The sequence below is a fragment of the Indicator indicator genome, chromosome 1 (assembly GCF_027791375.1).
Source record: "Indicator indicator isolate 239-I01 chromosome 1, UM_Iind_1.1, whole genome shotgun sequence".
In the NCBI taxonomy this organism is placed as follows: Eukaryota; Metazoa; Chordata; class Aves; order Piciformes; family Indicatoridae; genus Indicator; species Indicator indicator.
In genome coordinates, this window is record NC_072010.1 from 85,218,967 (window position 1) to 85,239,485 (window position 20,519).

General features: G+C 39.7%; 1 protein-coding gene across 1 annotated transcript in view; it reads right to left on the bottom strand.

Annotated features, from left to right (window-relative positions):
* Nucleotides 1-8,198, bottom strand: part of ZPLD1 (zona pellucida like domain containing 1) — a 32,235-nt gene extending 24,037 nt beyond the window's left edge. Inside the window, exons 1-2 of the mRNA XM_054387987.1 lie at nt 8,093-8,198; nt 597-817 (exon numbers count right to left, since the gene is read on the bottom strand). Coding sequence (XP_054243962.1) covers nt 597-817; nt 8,093-8,198 — 327 coding nt within the window. The remainder of the gene's footprint in view (nt 1-596; nt 818-8,092) is intronic.
* Between the last annotated feature and the right edge of the window lie 12,321 nt (nt 8,199-20,519).

Consider the following 20,519-nt stretch of genomic DNA (forward strand, 5'->3'; position numbering starts at 1 on the left):
TGCATCAAGTTGAAAGGGACCCTCAAAGGTCATCTTGTCCAGCCCTCCTGCAATGACATAAAGGACATCCCCAACTAGATTAGGCTGCTAAGGGCCCCATCAATTTTGACCTTGAATGGTCTCCAAGGATGTGGCCTCAGCCTGAGAGCACAAAAGTAGGTACCCAGATTATAATTCTCCTCTACTTAACCTACTCTTCAAAATATTTTGCTTTCATTTTCCAAGTGGGTATTTGAAAAGTTTCAGTAAAATTTAAGGCACGTTCAGCAAGAGTTTTAAAAATAGTTTGGGGGGAAAAAAAATCTAATTTTCCCACTGGAAAAAAAGAAAAGTTTACATTAAATGCCTAAATACCTACTTTCTCATTAGAGGTGTGTTTCCCACCACATTTTCTTATTAGTAATCAAGATTATAAATTATAATAATCAGGATTAGAGATTAGCATCCTAATCAGGAATATAAATTACCAGATTTCTCTGGGTTTTCTTGATGTACGTTTCAAACTGGGCAAGAAAAATTAAGCATTTTCTGTAAAAGACACAGGATCTTGTAGGCGTAAATAGCCACACCACAATTTCACTTTGACTTTGTCTTACCACTAAGGTGTTTCCACAGGATTCCAAAGTACTCAAATTGATGATGAAAATGACCACTGCTGGAAAGGTGTTGTTATTGATGAAGCCCCTGCAGTGGGCATCCCCATGCTTCCCATTCAGTGCCAGATCTGTCTCAGAATAACCGGAGAAAAGAACTGTGCAAAAATTTATCTTCATAGTAATTGTCTGTACTCCACAGAAAACATTGATATCTCGTTCAGCTGCAAGAAGAAGAAAGGGAAAAACATTCTAAGAAGCTGCATTTTAACTAATCACTATGCAATTATTGTAGCAGTCTGTCTAATGTAAATCCTGATTGAATCAATTTTTAGACCCCAGTCACAGCAAAATATTGGAATATAAAGGCCAGAATTGCATTAGTTTGAAGAACAGATCTGACTCTACAGTTTAACCAAAGAAAAGAAAAAAGAATAATAAAAAACCCCAATTGGTATAAATTTAACATAATTTACCACACAACAAAACTGCTTTTTCTAAAATCCCTTAGCAAATGATCTAACAGCACATGCAGAGACCTAAGCATTGCAGTGTGGACAACAGCAAATGGTTAAATATTTGGACTCTGTTTAAACAGCCCCTTCCTGGAACAGAAATTTGAAGTGATTTTGAGAAACTTAGCAGGATGAGCTTTGCCTTCCAGCCCAGTTTGGCAACTAAATTAGGTGAGTTTGTCTGGAGTCCACTTTGTATGAGACTGCAATCTCAGCCTGTGCAGACTTTGAAGTACAATCAACAGCGAATCAGAGCAATTTTTTATTGTATCTTCAAAGTCATGGGGTTCTTTAAAGAACCATCAACTTGAGCTTTAATGAAAAAACAGTTGGCTCTTGAAAGACAATGATCAATACTACAAAAGCATCTTGCAATCTTCCATTCTCTACATTATGACAACACAAAAGACCTAGAAAACCGCAATTGTTACAACTGTTTGTTGTGGTTTTTATAACAGCTGTGGAAAAAAAAAACAACAACAAAACTTTTTGGCTGAATTTAACCTTTTATTTGAAAGTTCTGCAGATTTTTGTGTACTTGAATGGAAAAGCATCATGTTAGGATATGGGCACAAACAAGTTTGGGTTTGCTTTGGAGCTATAACGTAAGTTTTCTCTAGGTTCTTCTCTGCCTGTAGATGATTTGGAGGCATTTTTTTTTTTTTTTGCTTTCTTTTTTTTGCCTAGTGGTTCGCAAAAAGACATAGTGCATCCTGTTAAACACAGACATTACTCCCTTATATAATAACTCATTTATTACATCTGCTTCAAGATTAAGTGCTATTAAAAATGGCAGAACAACTTCACTCAATACTATACCATTAAGCCTGATGAAATTAATTGTTTCACTGCATTGTCACAACAGAGAGGAAATGAAATCTCCATTACCGTGGAACCAGCTCTTCCCCCACCCATGGTACAGGAACACAAGCAGTTTAATTTTGACAGCTTTAATGGTGGCTTTAAAGCCAAAACAATCAAGTGCAGGAAACAACACATTAACTCAGTCCTGAGCTAATGTAGTGATAAGTGTAACTCACTGGGAGTAAATCTGGGTAGAAAGGTACTGGAGGCAAGATAGGACTTGAAGTGATTTGGCATGAAATTGTATACATACATAATTCCACTAATATAAGGTAGAAAGACCAAGAAGCCTTGGTTTTCACTACAAGATGATTTGTTTTGGTCCATTTAATGGTTATAACTAAGGTAGACAGAATAGTACAAAAAAAAAAACAAATGGCAAAGTGTGCTTTTCCACTTCCTTGGACCAATGCACAAACAGTCAGATGGTAAGAAATTGCAGAATGCAACATAAAATTAACTGAGCTACTTTCTAACTCACTTCAAGCCTTTTAAAGAGCAGGATATCACTTCACCTGCTAAGGTACCGCAGCAAACTTTTCACTTGGCACTAAAAGAAATTCTTCCCCTCTGCTCTGCTCTCATGAGACCCCATCTGAAATATTGCACCCAGTTCTGGTGTCCCCACACAAAAAGGACATGGAAAAGATCTTGAAGGTCTTTTCCAACCTGGTTAATTCTGTAATTCTGTGACATGTTGGAGTGGTTCCAGAAGAGGCCATGAAGATGATCACAGAGCTGGATCACCTCCCGTATGGGGACAGGCTGGATGTGATGATTTTGAGACTGTCTTTTTAATTTTTCTTCACAGAGTTCGAGCAGAGAAAGTGAAAGAATATAATTAAATCACTATTGGATATAAGAAAGCAAAATAATAATTATTCTAAACACTTCCATTGGAGAGATAGAAATGTTTAAGAACTACTGTTAAAAACAAAGACTCTCAATCTCAGCTTGCTCATCTTCTGGCTGCCTGCTTCTTCTTTTCTGGCTGAAGACAACAGACTGACCTTGACAAGCTAACAGCCTCTCTACTTCTTGACTCTCTGCCTTCTGCCAGGGGAGTCCTTCTAGCTGATGGGGGAGGCCCCTTGGGGGGAGGCCCCTTGGGGATAGGCCCCTTGGGGAAGAAACACAGCCTCTTGAGGGGAGGGGGAAGCCGAGGGGGAAGCCAAGGGGGCTTGGTTGTGTTTTTCTGCTGATTGCACATATTTGTAAATGTTGTGAATAGTGTATATTTGTACATATTCATTGCATTTCATCATAGATTGTAGATTTGCTTGTAAATACAGCTTTCATTTGCCTCCAGACTGAGCTAGCCTGGTTATTGCCAGTGTGGGAGGGGAATTCCAGCTCTCACACTGTTACACTGGATGAGCCAGCAATGTACACTTGCAGCATGGAAGAGTGGCCAGAAGGTCAAGAGAGGTGATTCTGCCATTCTGCTCTAGTGTCACCTCAGCTGGAGTACTGTGTCCAGCTCTAGAGTCCCCAGAACAAGGATACAGACCTGATGGAGCAGGTCCAGAGGAGTGCTACAAAGATGATCAGAGGGCTGGAGAACCTCTCCTATAAAGACAGGCTGAGGCAGTTCAGGTTGTTCAGCCTGTAGAAGAGAAAGCTCCAGGAAGACCTTAGAGCATTTCAATATCTTAAGGGGGCTACAGAAAAACTGGGGAGGGACTGCTTAGAAGGGCTTGAAGTGATAGGACAAGCGACAATGGTTTTAAAACAGAGCAGGGTAGGTTTAGGTTGGACATTAGGATGAAGTTCTTCACAATGATGGAGGTGAAATACTGGAACAGGTTGCCCAGAAATGTGGTTGAGCCCTCATCCCTGGAGACTTTCAAGGTCAGATTTGATGGGGCCCTGAGCAAGCTGATCTAGTTCAAGACGTCCCTGCTCACTGCAGGGGAGTTGAACAAGATGACCTTTGAGGGTCCCTTCCAATCTGAAGCTTTCTGTGACTCTCTCTCAAAATCTTACTCCAGAGCAGGCAGTGAAAAGCCTGCAGAGGGTAGGAGTATTTCAGAGAAGACAAGTAATAGAACATGAGGAAATGGCCTGAAATCATGCCAGGGAAGGTTTTGGTTGCAAAAAATAGGAATAATTTCTTTCCTGGAGAAGAAGAGGCTAAGAGGAGATCACATTGCTCTCTACAACTCCCTGAAAGGTTGGAGTGAGATGGGGGTTGGATTCTTTTCCCTAGTATCAAGTGATAAAATGAGAGGAAATGGCCTCAAATTGTGCCAAGAGAGGTTTAGGTTGGAGATTAGGAAAAATTTCTGTTCTGCAAGAGTGGTCAGGCATTGGAACAGGCTGCCCAGGGAGGTGGTGGAGTCACCATCCCTGGAGGTGTTCAGGAAATGTGTGGACTTCACGACATGGTTTAATACCTGTGGTCATGTTGTTAGGTTGATGGTTGGACTCAATCTTGAAGGTCGTATCCAGCCAAAACATTTCTATGATTCCATGAAGACTCACAGATCTTGGAGATCCTTTCTAACTGAACCAATTCTATGACAAAATTCATCCACCAGAATAGGCATGCAAAGACACCTATAGTTCAAAACCAGCTTCTCTTGCACAAGCCTCCTCTTTGACATGGAATTAAAATGCACAGTGCACGTGAAAAAGCACTGTGTTTCCCATTGTGCTGCTATGGCTTCAGCCTCCAAAAAGCCTTTTTCTAAAAGCCCAGCTTTCTTGTAATGCAGAACTAAAGCCGTTTTCTGCTTCTACTCTTCTCTCTGAAGGACAACAGGACCTTATTACCTCCTCTCTAGAACATGTCTGGCTTTTGGTATATAAAATCACAGGATTTTCAACCTACCAAATGTAGGTTTTTTTTCCTTCATCCTTGCTGACTATTGCATACCTACACCATAAAACAAATCTGCAAACTGCAGAAACAGCAGTCCCACCTGATTATTTATCATCCTGTTTATGCAGGACCATCCCTGTGCAAAATGTCATCTAAGCAATGAATGATAAAAGCACAAACAAATGAAAAATGGATGAGCTCCAAAGTTCCTTCAGGAAGGCTTAATTTCTCATCTTTGCTGAAGAGGACTTCTGTTCTATGCAACATCTAAAGGAAAAAAACAGCTTCCAAATCCAATGGCCTTTCTGGTATCTGCACCCATAGACCTCAGCAAGAAAGTCCATTCTCACCCCACATCCGGATTTTCAGATGACAGCAATGAAGAGTCCCTGTGTGAAACAAATACCAAATGGGAAGAAAGTATATACCAGTTTCTGTGAACAGTACCTCAGCCCAGAGAGATGCTTCTTTTGAAATATTCTCCTTTTTGACCTCTCTCACCACTCCACTTAACACTTGAACTCTGTAGGCAGGAAGACCAGCACCCTCAAATCCACAGCATGAGCCAGGCACAGGGGAAGCAAGGATAGGAACAGTGAGTCCCTTATTCCTGCAGATGTTCTCTCACCTGTTTTCTGGGGTTCTTGAGCCCACAGAATAAAGCTCCCTCAACCTCACTTAGCTCCACTAGCCCCAGCCCATTACAGAGCAGTCCCTTGTGCTTTCTGAAAAGGATACCTGTCAAATTTGGGGACATAATCATAGAATGCATCAGGTTGGAAGGGACACTCAAAGGTCATCCAGTCCAATACCCCTGCAATGAACAGAAAGATCTCCAACTAAATCAGGTTTCCAGGGCCCCATCCAGTTTGACCTTCAGTGTCTCCCGGAATGGGGCCACACCTCTTTGGGCAACCTGTTCCAGCATTTCACCATTCTCATTGTAAAGAACTTCTTCTGTCTGCCTAACTTAAATCTACCCTCATCTATGTTCAAACCATTTCCCCTCATCCTATCACCACAAGCCATTCTAGACAGTCCTTTCCCAGCCTGATTGTAGGTCCCCTTCAGGTCACTATAAGATCTCCACAGAGCTTTCTCTTCTACAGGCTGAACAGACACAACTCCTTCAGCCAGTCTTCATAGAAGAGGTGAACAAAGACAGGACAAAATGGTTTTCTGCTTTTTACCTCTATCTCAAGTGCATGACTGAGAAGCAGCATTATTTTTCTCCCTAGCTCTCAAAATCCACACTAAGACTGTTGATTAAATTCCAACATCTGAGTCTTTACTACCTGAGATCGCAAAGAATGAAGAGCAGGACTCTAGTCTCAGCTCCTACATGCAGCACGAGACGATCTCTGTACTTGTAACCTAAACAGAGTTTCTCCTGAGTCCCTGAGATTTGGCAGAAATGGAATCTGATACGCCCCTTTTTTATGAGGCAGAACTGCAAGAGGCCCCTAAATAAGAGCTGGAGTCAATTCATGGGTATCACATTGCAAATATAAAACCTTGGCACAGGCCTCATGAAAAAAATATGACCAGAGGAAAAAATTTAAAAGCATGGAAAGAAGAATCTAAATTTCCCTTTAGCTGTTGCAATCCTCTCAAGAAGCCTGAAACAGAAAAACAATTACATGAAAAACTACAAAGGGTGGATCTGAGGCAGGTGGGCACAATTCACCCAAACTTTTTTAGGCCAGCCTGTAAAACCTTTATCTGAGAAGGAGAATATAGAAGTAATTTGTGAAGTACCCAGTTAAACAGTGACTTTGTCAGAGATGAGGACAACATGTTTGATCTTTGTGTGTCTTATTGCTCTGCTTTTCATATTCACATCAATTAAGTGAAAACAAACAAACAAACAAACAAACAAACAAGCCCACTGTTGTTTTTTCTGTCAACAAAGCCCCTAGCAGTGTGGTGGAAACACAGGAAATAATAAACAGACTGTCAGCTTTCTGCTGACTTAAGTTTAATAAAAGAGATGATCCTTCCAGAAAAAAAATCATAACTATTATTATTATTTTTCAGAAAGCAACAATACTGAAAGGTATTACAGCATAATACTATACAAAGAGTTCATCACTATACTGTTCAATTCAATTGCTACCTCAAACACAAGATGTATTCACAGCCTTTATTATTGTTATTATTATTCCGTTCAAGAAACAGCTGAGGCAGGAAGGATAAGCAATACAGCAGAGACTAAAAGCATTTTTTAGCTGAATAAACCCTGATGCACATGTCACTAAGACTGAAATTTCATTTCTATTTCTCCTTGTATTAACAGCTCCAGACATCTGGTTTTCCAAAACCACTGAAGTCCCATTTTCTCTCACATGTATGAGTGTACATTGTATAGAGAGATATCCTATCGCTTCACCTAAACCAAGCACTTAATGCCAAAGTCAGGCACTAAAATTTGTAATCAACTTAATTTTATCCAAAAATAGATATTTAGTCATTTCACTGAAAGGATGTAGTTTCCCAGATAAAACGTGAAAGAAAACCCAGAGAGAAGCTTCAGGATCTTAAATTATAGAATGTTTTGAACTGAAGGGACCTTAAAGATCATCCAGTTTCAACTACTCTGCAGGAAACTAGACCAGGTTGCTCAAGGCCCTGTCCAACCTGGCCTTGAACACCTCCAGGGAGAGGGGGACCCACAACCTCCCTGGGCAACCTGTTTCAGTGTCTCACCACCTTCGCTCTCAAGATTTTCTTTCCAATATCCATTCTAAACCTACCCTGCTCAAGCTCAAATCCCTTCCTTCTCATTCTGTCACTATAAGTCCTTGTAAGAAGTCCCTCCCCAGCTTTCCTGCAGCCCCCTTCAGGTATTACAAGGCTACTATATGGTCTCCCTGGAGCTTTCTCTTCTTCAGGCTGAACAAGAGCCTGCTCTTGCAGCCTGTCCGCATAGGGAAAGTGCTTCAGTTCTATAGGAACCGTTTACAAAAACACGACCTCTGGTGAATTTCTTGGACAAGACAGAACCCTACCAAAAGCAGGTCAAACCACACTCATGTGAGGGAACTTGTATTTTTTGCTACCAGACTGAACTTGACCCATTGTGCAATTAATGAGAAAGTAAAGTGCAACAGTGGAGGAGTTTCATTGTCACTGAGATAGTTAATACTCACTTAATGTGGAGTTCTAACCCCCAGGCTTCAGACAGATTTAAAGTTCTGTATTTAAAAACAAGCCCTGCTTTGAACCAAGACAATAAAAAAGCCGTTAGAAAGAAAAAAAGAAAGAAAAAGGGGAAAAAAAGTCTATTAAACACTTACCAGGAAACCTGCTATGGAGGTTAGCATCACAGTTGTATCCATTGAACTGAGCAGTCACTGAGAACACTTTAATTGTCAGCAGGAGCAGTAACCATACCTGTTCCATTGCAAAACCTAGCAAAACATTAGGTGGTTATTACACACATCTGTTCATTGCATTAAAGATGCTTAGTGCAGACATTTAACCACTCAGGAGGTGATGGTCTCCAGCAAAGGAATCAGGGACAAAACTCACAAGCTTATGGGAAAGAGGCCACAGGCAGCAGAGACCAATTCTCTACTTCTGAGGAATGTGTAATTTCTATTAACTTCTACAGCTTGCAATCATAACTTGTGGCAAAGAAAAGATACTCAAGGAAAACACAAAATATGATAGGTTATGATTGCTTAACTCGCTAAACTCCAGCTACTTTTTTGACAATTCAGTGTAAAAACATTGGGAAAAATATTTTATAAATTCATTTTAGCCACGTCCTTGAAAAGTACACAGATAAATGCCTTGCTAAACAATTCTTAGGCTCAAGATCCTAGAATAAAAATCCATTCATATCTTTTTGCCAAAGCTCTGTTATTTGAAGCATGCATTCAACTGCCTTCAGCTTATGTTCAGAGTTGGCAGAGATATTTACATCTACTTGAAATGTATCTGGCAACCAGATCAGGAGATCAGAACATACATACATACATACATACAATCATATTAAGTAATTATTCCTCTTGGGAGGAAAACTCCAAGGTGTATTACTAGTGGTATTTAGCACAACCAAAAAAATATCTGATTCATGTTTTGTAAAAAATATCCCAAAATATTGAGATGTCATACTCCTAGAAAATATCTCTGCTGGTAAGGACCTCAAATCATAGAATCATAGAAACATTTTCATTGGAAAAGAGTTTCAGATCATTGAGTCCAATTGTTATCTAACCCTATGAAAGTCTGGTGCTAAACCATGTGCCTCAGCACTACATCTCTGAATCTTTTAAACACCTCCAGGGATGGACGTTCAGCCACCTCCATGAGGCAGCCTGTTCCAGGGTTTGAGAACCCTTTCAGTGAAGAATTTTCTTATAATGCCCAAGATCTTGCAGTCTGAAAATTATAAACAGAGAAAACAAATATTTGTTTTGAATCATAGAATGGCTTGAGTCAAAGAGACCTTTCAGGGTTATCTGGTCCATCCCCCTGCAGTCATCAGGGACATCTTCAGCTGGAGCAAGTTGTTCAGAGCCCCCAACAACCTGACCTGGAACAGTTCAAGGGATGCAGTGCTGATCTACACCTGCCTAGAGAGGAACTGAGCAATTCTAGATTTAGGAGGTTTGTTTTTTCTAAGACTATAGCTATAAAGATCAGGCGGACATCAAAGAACATTTGTAAATTCTATAGATGCAGTACACACCTAAATGCAACCATATCTGGAATGGTTGTCATGTACTGCTGAGCTGACAACAGCACATGGAGAGAATGTCTGAGCCAAACCCACACTCTTAACTGAATCTCTCATGGCTACACAGCAGTCCAAGATGAACTCTGCCCAAATTCACAGAATGGTTTGGGTTAGAAGGGAACTTAAAGATCATCTAATTCCAAGCCCCCTGCCATAGGCACTGACAACTTCCACTAGACCAGGTTGCCCAAGGCCTCATCCAACCTGGTCTTGAACAGTTCAAGGGAGGGGCATCCACAACCAGTTCTCGAACCAGAGTCACAGAGTAGATAAGTATGGAATTTAAAGCCTTGTATTGAAAGATAGACCTATAAAGGACACTCCCAAGTGGTCTTGGTCAGCAAATAAACCAACTATGACAAAACACTAAGCCAAACTCTACTAAAAAGTTAAAGGTATATCCAAATGTCTGGCCATTCATTCCTATGTAATTCTGCTTTGAAGTACATGGGATAAAAATGAAGAATTGGAAATGCCAGCTTCCTGCTAAGCATGCAGGCTTTCTAAGGCAGGTATAACTTTTGCCATCAGCTCCAAAAGCAGTTTTGCTAGCAAGTTCTCCACAGCTTCCTCAAAGTGCAACCTATAGCAACAATGCAATCTTCTTTAATTTCAGGTGGATACAAAACTAACCGAAAGCGCTCTTTGACCCTCTACTCCTTTTCCATTAGATTCCTGATGAGGTTGACAGCACTTGCAGAAAATGCTGATGAAAAATTGTGAAAACCTTAGAAAGAAAATAAAATTTCTAGCCAGGTTTCTATGAGACCTCTGTATTTTCACGATCTCATGTTCTCCGTTATTCTCAAATGGAGAAGCAAGGTAGAGTTTTGCTTATTTAGAATGAAAATTCATACTTTATTTTGAAAGAAATATTTATTTTCCCTGGGAAAACTGGCATTTCTCCAGTGTACTGGAGCTTTACCTCTGCTTGTACAACAGTTACATCAATAACGTGGCTATCACTGGTCTGTTGTATGTGAGCTTGTTTCTGACATCCATTATAGCAGTCTAAATCAAGGGCAGTTTGCCAACATTTAAATCTGACTTCAATTTTCTAACCATATTTTGCTATCAACAACAACAAAAAAACATTTTGAATATAATTTCATGACAGATGACATTGACAATGTTGTAGCTATTAGAGTAAAAGCAGAATTTAGAATAAATTCTAAAATTTTAATTATTCAACTTCTGCTGCTGTGTTTCAGAGGAAGGTGAGATGATTGTTAAGAAACAAAGCTGAATTAAGACATTAAGTATTTATAACATTAGTTCTCTATCTATATTCAGAACAAGGCAGATCTTAAGACAACCAATAATGTTCTACTTGCTTTCTGGCTATTGACTCATCTGTATATACATCAACATGCAGATCCACATCTCCAGCTGAGCTGACTACTGCTGATTTCAGTGAAGTTAGGAACAGGCATTATTTTTCATTTCTTGAGGGAACTGCAGGTCTGGAAAGCACCTTGAGAGGCCAACATAGCCTAGCAAGAATCAAAGCAGCTGTTCCTGGTATGGAAAAATGAAGGCACTATGAAAGTGCCATTCGGTGCAACCTGTTCTAGGTGAAGCTGCTCTGGCAGGGGGGTGGGACTAGGTGGTCTCTAGAATCATGCAATCGTAGAACTGTTGAGGTTGGAAGAGACCTTTGAGATCATGAAGTCCAAATGCTTGCCTAGAGCTCACAATCCTGCCGCTACTGCGAAGCCACTACCACTGAGCCATATCCCTCAGCACCACATCCACGCATCTTTTAGATACCTCCAGCCTGTTCCAATGAATGATAACCCTTTCTGTGCATTTTTCCTAATATACAAGCCCTAGCATTCTGTGGTTCTTCGATACATAATGCAGGAATCCGCAAATTCAAGTGGGAGGTATTTCTCTTTTTTGTTCAGCTTTTTTTGAAGACTAAAGCTTTTGGTGCTTTTCCAACACAGTGCTTCTTTGGTCTAGCAGCAAACATATCGAACAGTTAGACATTGGAATAATCTCCCAGGGGGAGCAGTGGATTCCCCTACACTGGACAGTTTGAAGACTCATCTTGACAGGGTGCTGGGCCACCTGATGTTCAACTCTACCTAGAAAGGTTTGACGAGATGATCCTTGGGGTCCCATGAACCTGCATTCTGAAATTCTGTGACATTTAGAATCATAGAACAGTCAGGGTTGGAAGGGACCACAAGGATCATCTAGTCCCAACCCCACTGCAGTGGGAAGGGACTCCTTGCACTAGATGAGGCTGGCCAGAGCCTCATCCAGCCTGGCCTTAAACACCTCCAGGGATGGGGCCTCAACCACCTCCCTGGACAACCCATTCCAGGCTCTCACCACTCTCATGGGGAAGAACTTCTTCCTCATGTCCAGTCTGAATCTCCCCACTTCCAGCTTTGTTCCATTCCTCCTAGTCCTGTCACTACCTGATATCCTGAAAAGTCCCTCCCCAGGTTTCTTGTAGGCCCCCTTCAGATACTGGAAGGCCACAAGAAGGTCACCTCGGAGCCTTCTCTTCTCCAGACTGAACAGCCCCAACTCTTTCAGTCTGTCCTCATAGGAGAGGTGCTGTTATGAAGACGATCGTGATTGCAAAGATGCCAACACATTCTGCAAGGGAAATGTGATCCTTTCTATGAAACTCTTAACTAACAAATGCATACCAGGTTTCACTGATGCAGAATTCTCTTCTGTGTTCTTTAGACCACATCTCTACTTTTTTTTTCTGCTGAGCATCTTCAAGGATCTTTATGTTTACATGATTTACCATGTTATGCTTATGGCAGTCACAGTGTAGTGAAATGCTGAAATCACCTCAAAAAATCCTCTTAGTCATTTAAGTAATTTTACTTTTCTTCCAAAAAAGGTCTGGTATTTCATGTTTAGCTTTAGTCTTTCTGTTGACTTGAGGATGGAGGTAAAAGCCCACATGCAGGATTTCCAGCAATATGAAGTTAATGTGAAAACTAGCTCAAACATTACTAGAACAGAAGACCTTTAAAGGCCAGGCATAGGCAAAGGATCAGTCTGGGTTCATGTAGATTTCTAAAGCAAGGAATTCAAATTCAAAAATACCCCAACATATCTAAATTTCAGGGAAAAAAATGCTGAAACAGTCAAGGTTTGAATCTCTGCTGAATCTGAGCTGTCTACATGTTCAGCACCCAACTTCAGGTCTGACGGTTCTGTGCTTCTTGTCACTGAAGACTGCGGAGTTTGAGAGTTGCAACAGGCAGTCCCCAATTTAATTGTTACCAGTTTACAAAGCCTTTACACTTCACCATGTCAGAAAATCCACACAAAATGTCAAAGTTGTTATGATTTAAACAAAAGCCATTTTGCAGTCAACTTAGGAATTTAGTTCCATGGAGATGCAGTGGTTTGACCTATCTAGAGTCCCTCTTCTTTCCTCTCTTACCACACAACATTCACATCTTTTCTTCACTCATTCCCTCTTAAAAGATCTTCACACTTTTTCCATTGTGAACAGCATTCACTGATTCACCCCTAGATTTTTACTGAAATTCAGCCAGTTCTGACTTTTGAGGATATTACTTATTTCAAATACTCATTCTGTATTTAATGAGAACATTCTATAACCTTCTACTTGTTCTCTATTTTTCATTCACAAGGTGTGTCAGTTCTGCAAAAATAATACCACAATCTTGACCTCTTTTGACTGGGTAAGTCTTTCAAAAATAAAAACCAGCTAATAGCAATAATGAAAACTTCTGAAAGATAATTATAGAGGTGATAAGCACATATAAAAGCTGGCAGAACATATTAAATGTTTCCATACGTATCTAGTAAATGCCCAGAGGTTCTGTAGCACTGCATATTGGGTTTCTAGAAGTACGGGAATAGAAGAATCATAGAATCATAGAATTGTTAGGGTTGGAAGGGACCTCAAGGATCATCTAGTTCCAACCCCCATGCCATAGTCAGGGACACCTCACACTACATCAGGTTGCTCAGAGCCACATCCAGCCTGGCCTTAAAAACTTCCAGGGATGGGGCTTCTACTACCTCCCTGGGCAACCTGTTCCAGTGTCTCACCACCCTCGTGGTGTAAAACTTCTTCCTAACATATAATCTGAACCTACCCACTTCTAGTTTTTCTCCATTCCCCCTAGTCCTATCACTACCTGACATCCTAAAAAGTCCCTCCCCATCTTTCTTGTAAGCCCCCTTAAGATACTGGAAGGCCACAATAAGGTCTCCTCGGAGCCTTCTCTTCTCCAGACTGAACAGCCCCAACTCTTTCAGTCTGTCCTCATAGGAGAGGTGCTCCAGCCCTCTGATCATCCTGGTGGCCCTTCTCTGGACATGCTCCAGCACCTCCAGATCCTTCTTGTAATAGGGGCTCCAGAACTGGATGCAGTACTCCAGGTGGGGTCTCACCAGAGCAGAGCAGAGGGGGAGAATCACCTCCCTCTCCCTGCTGGCTATGCTTCTCTTGATGCAGCCCAGGATGTGATTGGCTTTCTGGGCTGCAAGTGCACATTGACAGCTCCTGTTGAGCTTCTCATCCACCAGCACAACCCAAGTCCCTCTCCTCAGGGCTGTTCGCAAGCCAGTCACTGCCCAGCCTATATTGGTGCTTGGGATTGCCCTAACCCAGATGTAGGACATTGCATTTGGTCTTGTTGAACCTCATGAGGTTGTCATGGGCCCACCTCTCCAGCCTGTCAAGGTCTTTCTGGATGTCATCCCTTCCCTCCAATGTGTCTACTGCACCACACAGCTTGGTGTCATCAGCAAACCTGATGACTTTTACTCAGAAAAATATTTTCAGATTATCATTATATAGTTGAGTGAGTACTTATCAATATAGGGCACCAAGCTGTGTGGTTCAGTTGACATGTTGGAGAGAAGGGATGCCATCCAGACAGACCTGGACAGGTCTTGAGATATGGACCCATGCCAACATCATGGAGTTCAAGGCCAAATGCAAGGTCCTCCACCCGGTTCAGAGCAATTCCAAGCACAAATATAGCCAGGGAGACAAGTGGCTTGACAGCAGTCTCAAAGAGAAGGACTTGGGGATGTCAGCTGATGAAAAACTCAACATGAGCTGGCAATGTGCACTTGCAGCCCAGAAGGCAACCATGTCCTGGGCTTCATCAAAATAAGTGTGACCAGCAGGACAAGAGAGGTGATTCTCCCTCTCTATTCTGCTACCATGAGATCACAGCTGGAATACTGCATCCAGTTCTGAGGCCCCCGTAATAGAAGGGATATGGAACTGCTGGATGCAGGACAGAGGAAGGCCATGAAGATCACCAGAGGGCTGGAGCAGCTCCCCTATGGGGACAGGCTGCGAGAGTTGGGGCTGTTCAGCCTGGAAAGAAGGCAGCTCTGGGGAGACCTTATGGCAGCCTTCCAGTACCTAAACCGGGCTACAAAAAGCTGAGGAGTGTTTTTTTACAAAGGCTTTTAATGATAGGATGAGGGAGAATGGATTTAAGCTTGAGGAGGTGGAGATTTAGACTAGATTTTTAGAAGAAATTCTTTACAGTGAGGGTGGTGAGACGCTAGTTGCCCAGGTTGGTCGCAGCTGCCCTCTCCCCAGAGGTATTTCAAGGCCAGGGTGGATGAGGTTTCAAATCAGCTGGTCTAGCAGAAGGCATCCCTGCTCATGGTGGGGGACTTGGAACTAGACGATCTTCAAGGTCCTTTCCAACCCAAACCATTCTATCAATCTATGAATGTCATGGCAAAATAGTTCCTTATCTCTTTGGTTTACATTCATCTCACTGCCTCACTTCCTTCTACACTCAAGCTGGGAATAACTGTGAAGTAGATCACCCGTACTTCTCTACCTCAAGTTCTCCAATGGAACTTTTTCTTTTAGCTTGTATATTCCACTGAAATTAATTTCAGATTTTCACTACTGTCTTCCACTTCATCTTCACCCTGACTCATTTGATGCAGATAAAATAGGACTTGGATCTTTAGTGTCTGTTTTGAAGACAAGCCTACAAAACAGTGATAGATGCTGTTTTTTTTCCAAAGGATTATTACAGAAAAATGTTGCCTAAGTTGTGAAGAACTTTAAGACACATTTCAACTGTAGAATTTCAATCTGCTTGCAGATCATTCATAGTGCTGAGACTTTGAAACAGAGTATTTATATTCTTACAGATTTCTCTGATTTCAGGCTCCATAGTGCCATTTCATTCCTGACACCAAGCAAAAATCTGAAAGTTGAAAAAATGCATATACGCAGATACACACACACACATACACACATGTAAATAAATATATACATAACAAATTAACACACAAAGAGATACACATATATCTTGACAGTCAGCAGTTTCCTAAAGCAGAGGACTAAACCTGATGACAGCTCAGGCTGTGAGCAGAATGTCTATTCCCAAATTACAGTAGTTGAGGGCACACAGGACAGAAATACAACAATAGTTTTAAAATGTTTTCCTCCTGGAAAAAAAATAAAACAAAGAACATCAGAGATCAGTGCACCCTAACATATGCAAAAATAGCCTATTATTTTCCCCCACAAAATGGGAAAATAGTTGCTTTAAATGGGTAAACTAGTCTCTCTCTTAGACTATAATAGAATTGCTTGGTTGGAAAAGACCTTAAGATCATTGAGTCCAACCATAACCTAACATGCAAGATCAAACCTGACAGAGTCCTGAGCAGCCTGATCTAATTGGAGACAACCCTGCATGCTGCAGGGCAAACAGACAAGATGGCTTTTGAGGGTTCCTTCCAACCTGATGCATTTTATGATTCCATGATCTCCCTGTCTCTAAGCACCTCATCCCAATGTCTTTTAAACACCTTCATGACTGGTGACTCCACCACCTCTCTGGGCAGCTTGTTCCAACATCCGATGACTCTTTTGGTGAAGAAATTTTTCCTAATAGCCAACCTTAACCTCCTCTAATGCAACTTGAGGCCAATCTTGTAGCTATTCAGAAAAAAGAGCAGTTGTGGACTACACAAGAAAGACCACACATTAAACACCCACGTGTAGTCAGGCCTAGAGCTGCCTTCAGCATCCATTATTTGCTCCCAGAATGACCTGAGTTTATTTGCAAGTCAGATTTCCACATAATTCTTGAGATTTAAAAACAAGAGTCCTGGATTAGTTCCATACCACATCGTCTCTGTCATTAAATGCTGGGTCAAAGCTTGGAGCCCCTCCTTAATCACACTTCCTCCAGAACCAAACAGGACTAAGACTAAATCATAGCTAAATGTATTTTGTGAATTTTGTGAAGGAGGTGTTTACATTATCCAAGGGAAATGAGACTGGGGAACAAGTTTTGCAGGTGTTTAAAGCAACAATATACAAAGCTTTTGCTTTGATTCTGAAGTTTAAAAAAAAATATGGTTTATTTTCCAGTCCTTTTACAATAATCTCACAGAATAAAAAAGAAAAAGGAAAAAAAAGAGGAGACTAAGAAACATTTATTTTGCACAAAACAAAGCTATACCAAAATCACTAGATTTAAATCTCAAATTTTGACCAGCATGCTACATGGATAACCTTAAAAAAAAATATATATACATCCATGTGTATGTGTGTGTATATATATGTACATATATATATATGAAAGGAATCTATAGCTCACTCAGAAACTGAAATTAAATAATCATTCCTGTTTTAATGAACACCAAAAGGCTGAAAGTATAGATCTCATTCCCAAACACACAGCTCAGTCTTTTTTGTTTTCCTATGAATCTTACTACTAAATGTGTATGTTGCCTAAATATAAGAGGTCTTACAGCCAAGCAGTGCTCTTCAGCCTATAAAATCAGTTTTAAAAAGTGTGCTTAAAAAGACACTCAGTAGCATAGGTCCATCTGGATCTTAATTTTAAAGACTTAAATAGGCAAAATTCCAGCTGAGACTTTTTATTTTTGCTTGCTTAAAGACCTAGGGAAATTTAGTCAGATATGGAGAAAAAAATGAAAAAGAAACATCTATATTTTAAAACTTTGAATCATTTATATATTAAATTATATATTTATATATTTATTATATATTAAATAAAAACATTTATATATCAAATTATTAGAATAATCTTTTAAGCATCATCTGTCTTCATTGTTACAACAATTGCTTGGATACAGTGACATTTTCAAAATCTAGTCTGAAAAGATTCCAAGTTAACTGCTTATTTGCAAGGTAAGAAGAGAAATAGTGATCAAATTAATATGATTAATGAAATATTTCCAAGAGAGATACAAAATGTGGTATAACACCTTCTTCCAAGAAGACAATTAGGGAAATTGTTATCAGAGAATAAAAAATTGAACAATTATTTTTTAACAAGGCAGAGATACTGGCTTATTAGGTCTATTAATAATTATTCACTTAAGGCAGTTGCAGTCATGGAGTAAACTCCTTACCTGCTAGGCTCTACTAAATATCAGAGTTACTCTCATTTTTCCTGCATCCACTAGTGGGTTGGATTTGAAGGGACCTTAAAGATGATCTTGTAAAATATTAATATGGCTAAATAGTAATATAATGAAATACTAATATTCTTCATATACAACATCTTCCCTCAACCCCATTCCACTTTATTTTCACTGTGTTCATGCTTAGTCATGGAACACTTGGATTTTATTTTAAGTATTGCTAAAATACCTGGTCTGGTGCCCCAAAAAGTTTACTTCAATAGGATATATAGAGCTTCCTTTATTCATTTTCACAGAAAATATTGCCAATATTCCTCCAGACAGCAATTTCAGCAAGCTAAAGAAATGCCTGTATTTTCCAAATCATGCCCATCCTACAATACAATGAAAGTACCTAAATATGTATCTGATAAACTAAAATTCTATAACTGATATCTGAAATTATGTCTCTGACTCCATGGTTCACTGATACCTCAATAAAAACACAAATGAGCTTAAAGTTCCAGATCTAAAAATGCACAAAATTACGTCCCCTGAGCCTCACAGGAAAGAAGTATTTCTATTCTGTTCTTCCAACCTGCATGAATTGACCACTGTTTCCAATGGGATATTCGTGCAGAAATAGAGTGTAAAATGATGTCAGTGAGAGCAGATTCAAGAGGGAAACAGGTCCAAGTTCAGTGATTTATAGTCAAAGTGATTTATAGTCAAAACTTTGCATGTGAATCAAAGATTTTTGGACAAATTCTCCTCTCACTTTCATACTTTTCATATTGTCTACTTCATCGGAAAAAAAAAAAATTAAAATGACCTCAACAAGAGACCTGAATTCAGTATAAGGTTTGGAGAATATTGCAGCGATCTGAAAGATCATTCTAGCCCAAATGTTGAAGTTCCTGGCAAAAAAAAAAAAAAAAAAAAAACCACAACAACCAAACAAACAAGAACCAAACCAAACCAAACCAAACACCAAACCAAAACAAACCAAACTAAAACAAAAAAAAAAGCTCAAACACAACCTCTTTTTAATCATTAAAATCCATAGAATTTGGCTTTTTATGCTTAGCTTAACATCTCTTTAATCTCATATTTTAGAAGTTGTATTCTTCAGTGCAATTTGGTGTATTCAACATGAAATTCAACAAGAATATAAACCTACTGAAAACAGGTAGATTTTTTTCTTAAAACCACTGCACATCTGACTCACACTATAAAACTAATGTGAGCTGGTTTTATAAATGATAATTGTGGATGTATGAATAAAAATAATTTTTCTTAAAGTCAGTGCACATTTGATTCACACTACAAAACTACTGTGAGTTCGTTTTATAATTAATAAAACTGATGTGAGCTAGTTTTATAAATAATAATTGTGGATTTAGAAATAAAAACAATTTCAGATTTTGCACTTCTCATTTCAGGTACGAAGTATTATAACTAAATATTTTTATTTTTATTTTGGCTTATTTAACAGTTAAAACTGCCCTATTACAAAAAAAAAAAAAAAAAAAAAAAAAAAAAAGTTACCATCAGGTAACCACCAGCCTATACATTAGCTAGGTCCCTTCCAACCCAAACTATTCTATGATTCTATGATCCAGAAGTACCTCTAATGAACACTATGACAATGGCTTTAAAACACCGAGCAAAGAACGGACTCATTTTGCTCTCTTGCAGCTGGTTTACATTGTGCTCCTCTTTTTCTTTTAGTGGAGTTTGATGATCACTGAGCCTACAGGAAGCCCAGGATTATCTTGTACTGAAACACAAAAACAACAGTTGTGTCCAGTCCCCCGCACAGGGAGTGAACAAAGAGTCCAGTTCCAGTCCCTAAATTCTGAATGAAGAGGTGGTTCCGAGGCTGAAATAACAATCTCAACACACTCCCACTCAGTCTACAGATTTTTTTCTCAGACCACTGACCATTATGGAGATTCCATCAGCTAGCAAATTTACAGAAACTATCAAATAACTTGATATAGGCCACTGAAGAGTCATCACATCCTAATGGCCTTCAGTAGCCTCTAACCATGTTCTGGATTTAGGCACACTGAACTAGGGGTGAAATGCTCTTAAAACCATTGCCTGCCTCCAGAAGCTTGCAGGCACATGGGCAGATAAAGATCTAAATGAGTATCATTCTACTTAATTACTCTTTTTATGCTTTTGAAGAGAGCAATATAAATATAAATCTTCAGTAAATAATGTTTGATGTCACTGGCAAGGAGATTATACGGCAGCCATCTGTTTGCAGCTTGAAACATTACTAGTAAAATAAGACTTCTCTGACAAAAATCAGCAACAGCTTATGCCATCATAATGACTTCAATTTCCTTACTTTTAGGAACAGAAATTAAGCAGTAAAGTTGTCGAATAATGCCACAGTACAGTTCAGCCTGACAGGATCCTTCAAAGTTAAACGAGCTTGCAGTAAACAATGCTGCTAATACCTTGGTCTAAGAAAAGATGTAACATAACAGATGTCATAAATGCTGTGAAATCAGAGAACATTTGCACTGTTCCTAGATTTATATTCTAAAAAAATAACACCTGTTGTGAAATAGAAAATATTCACT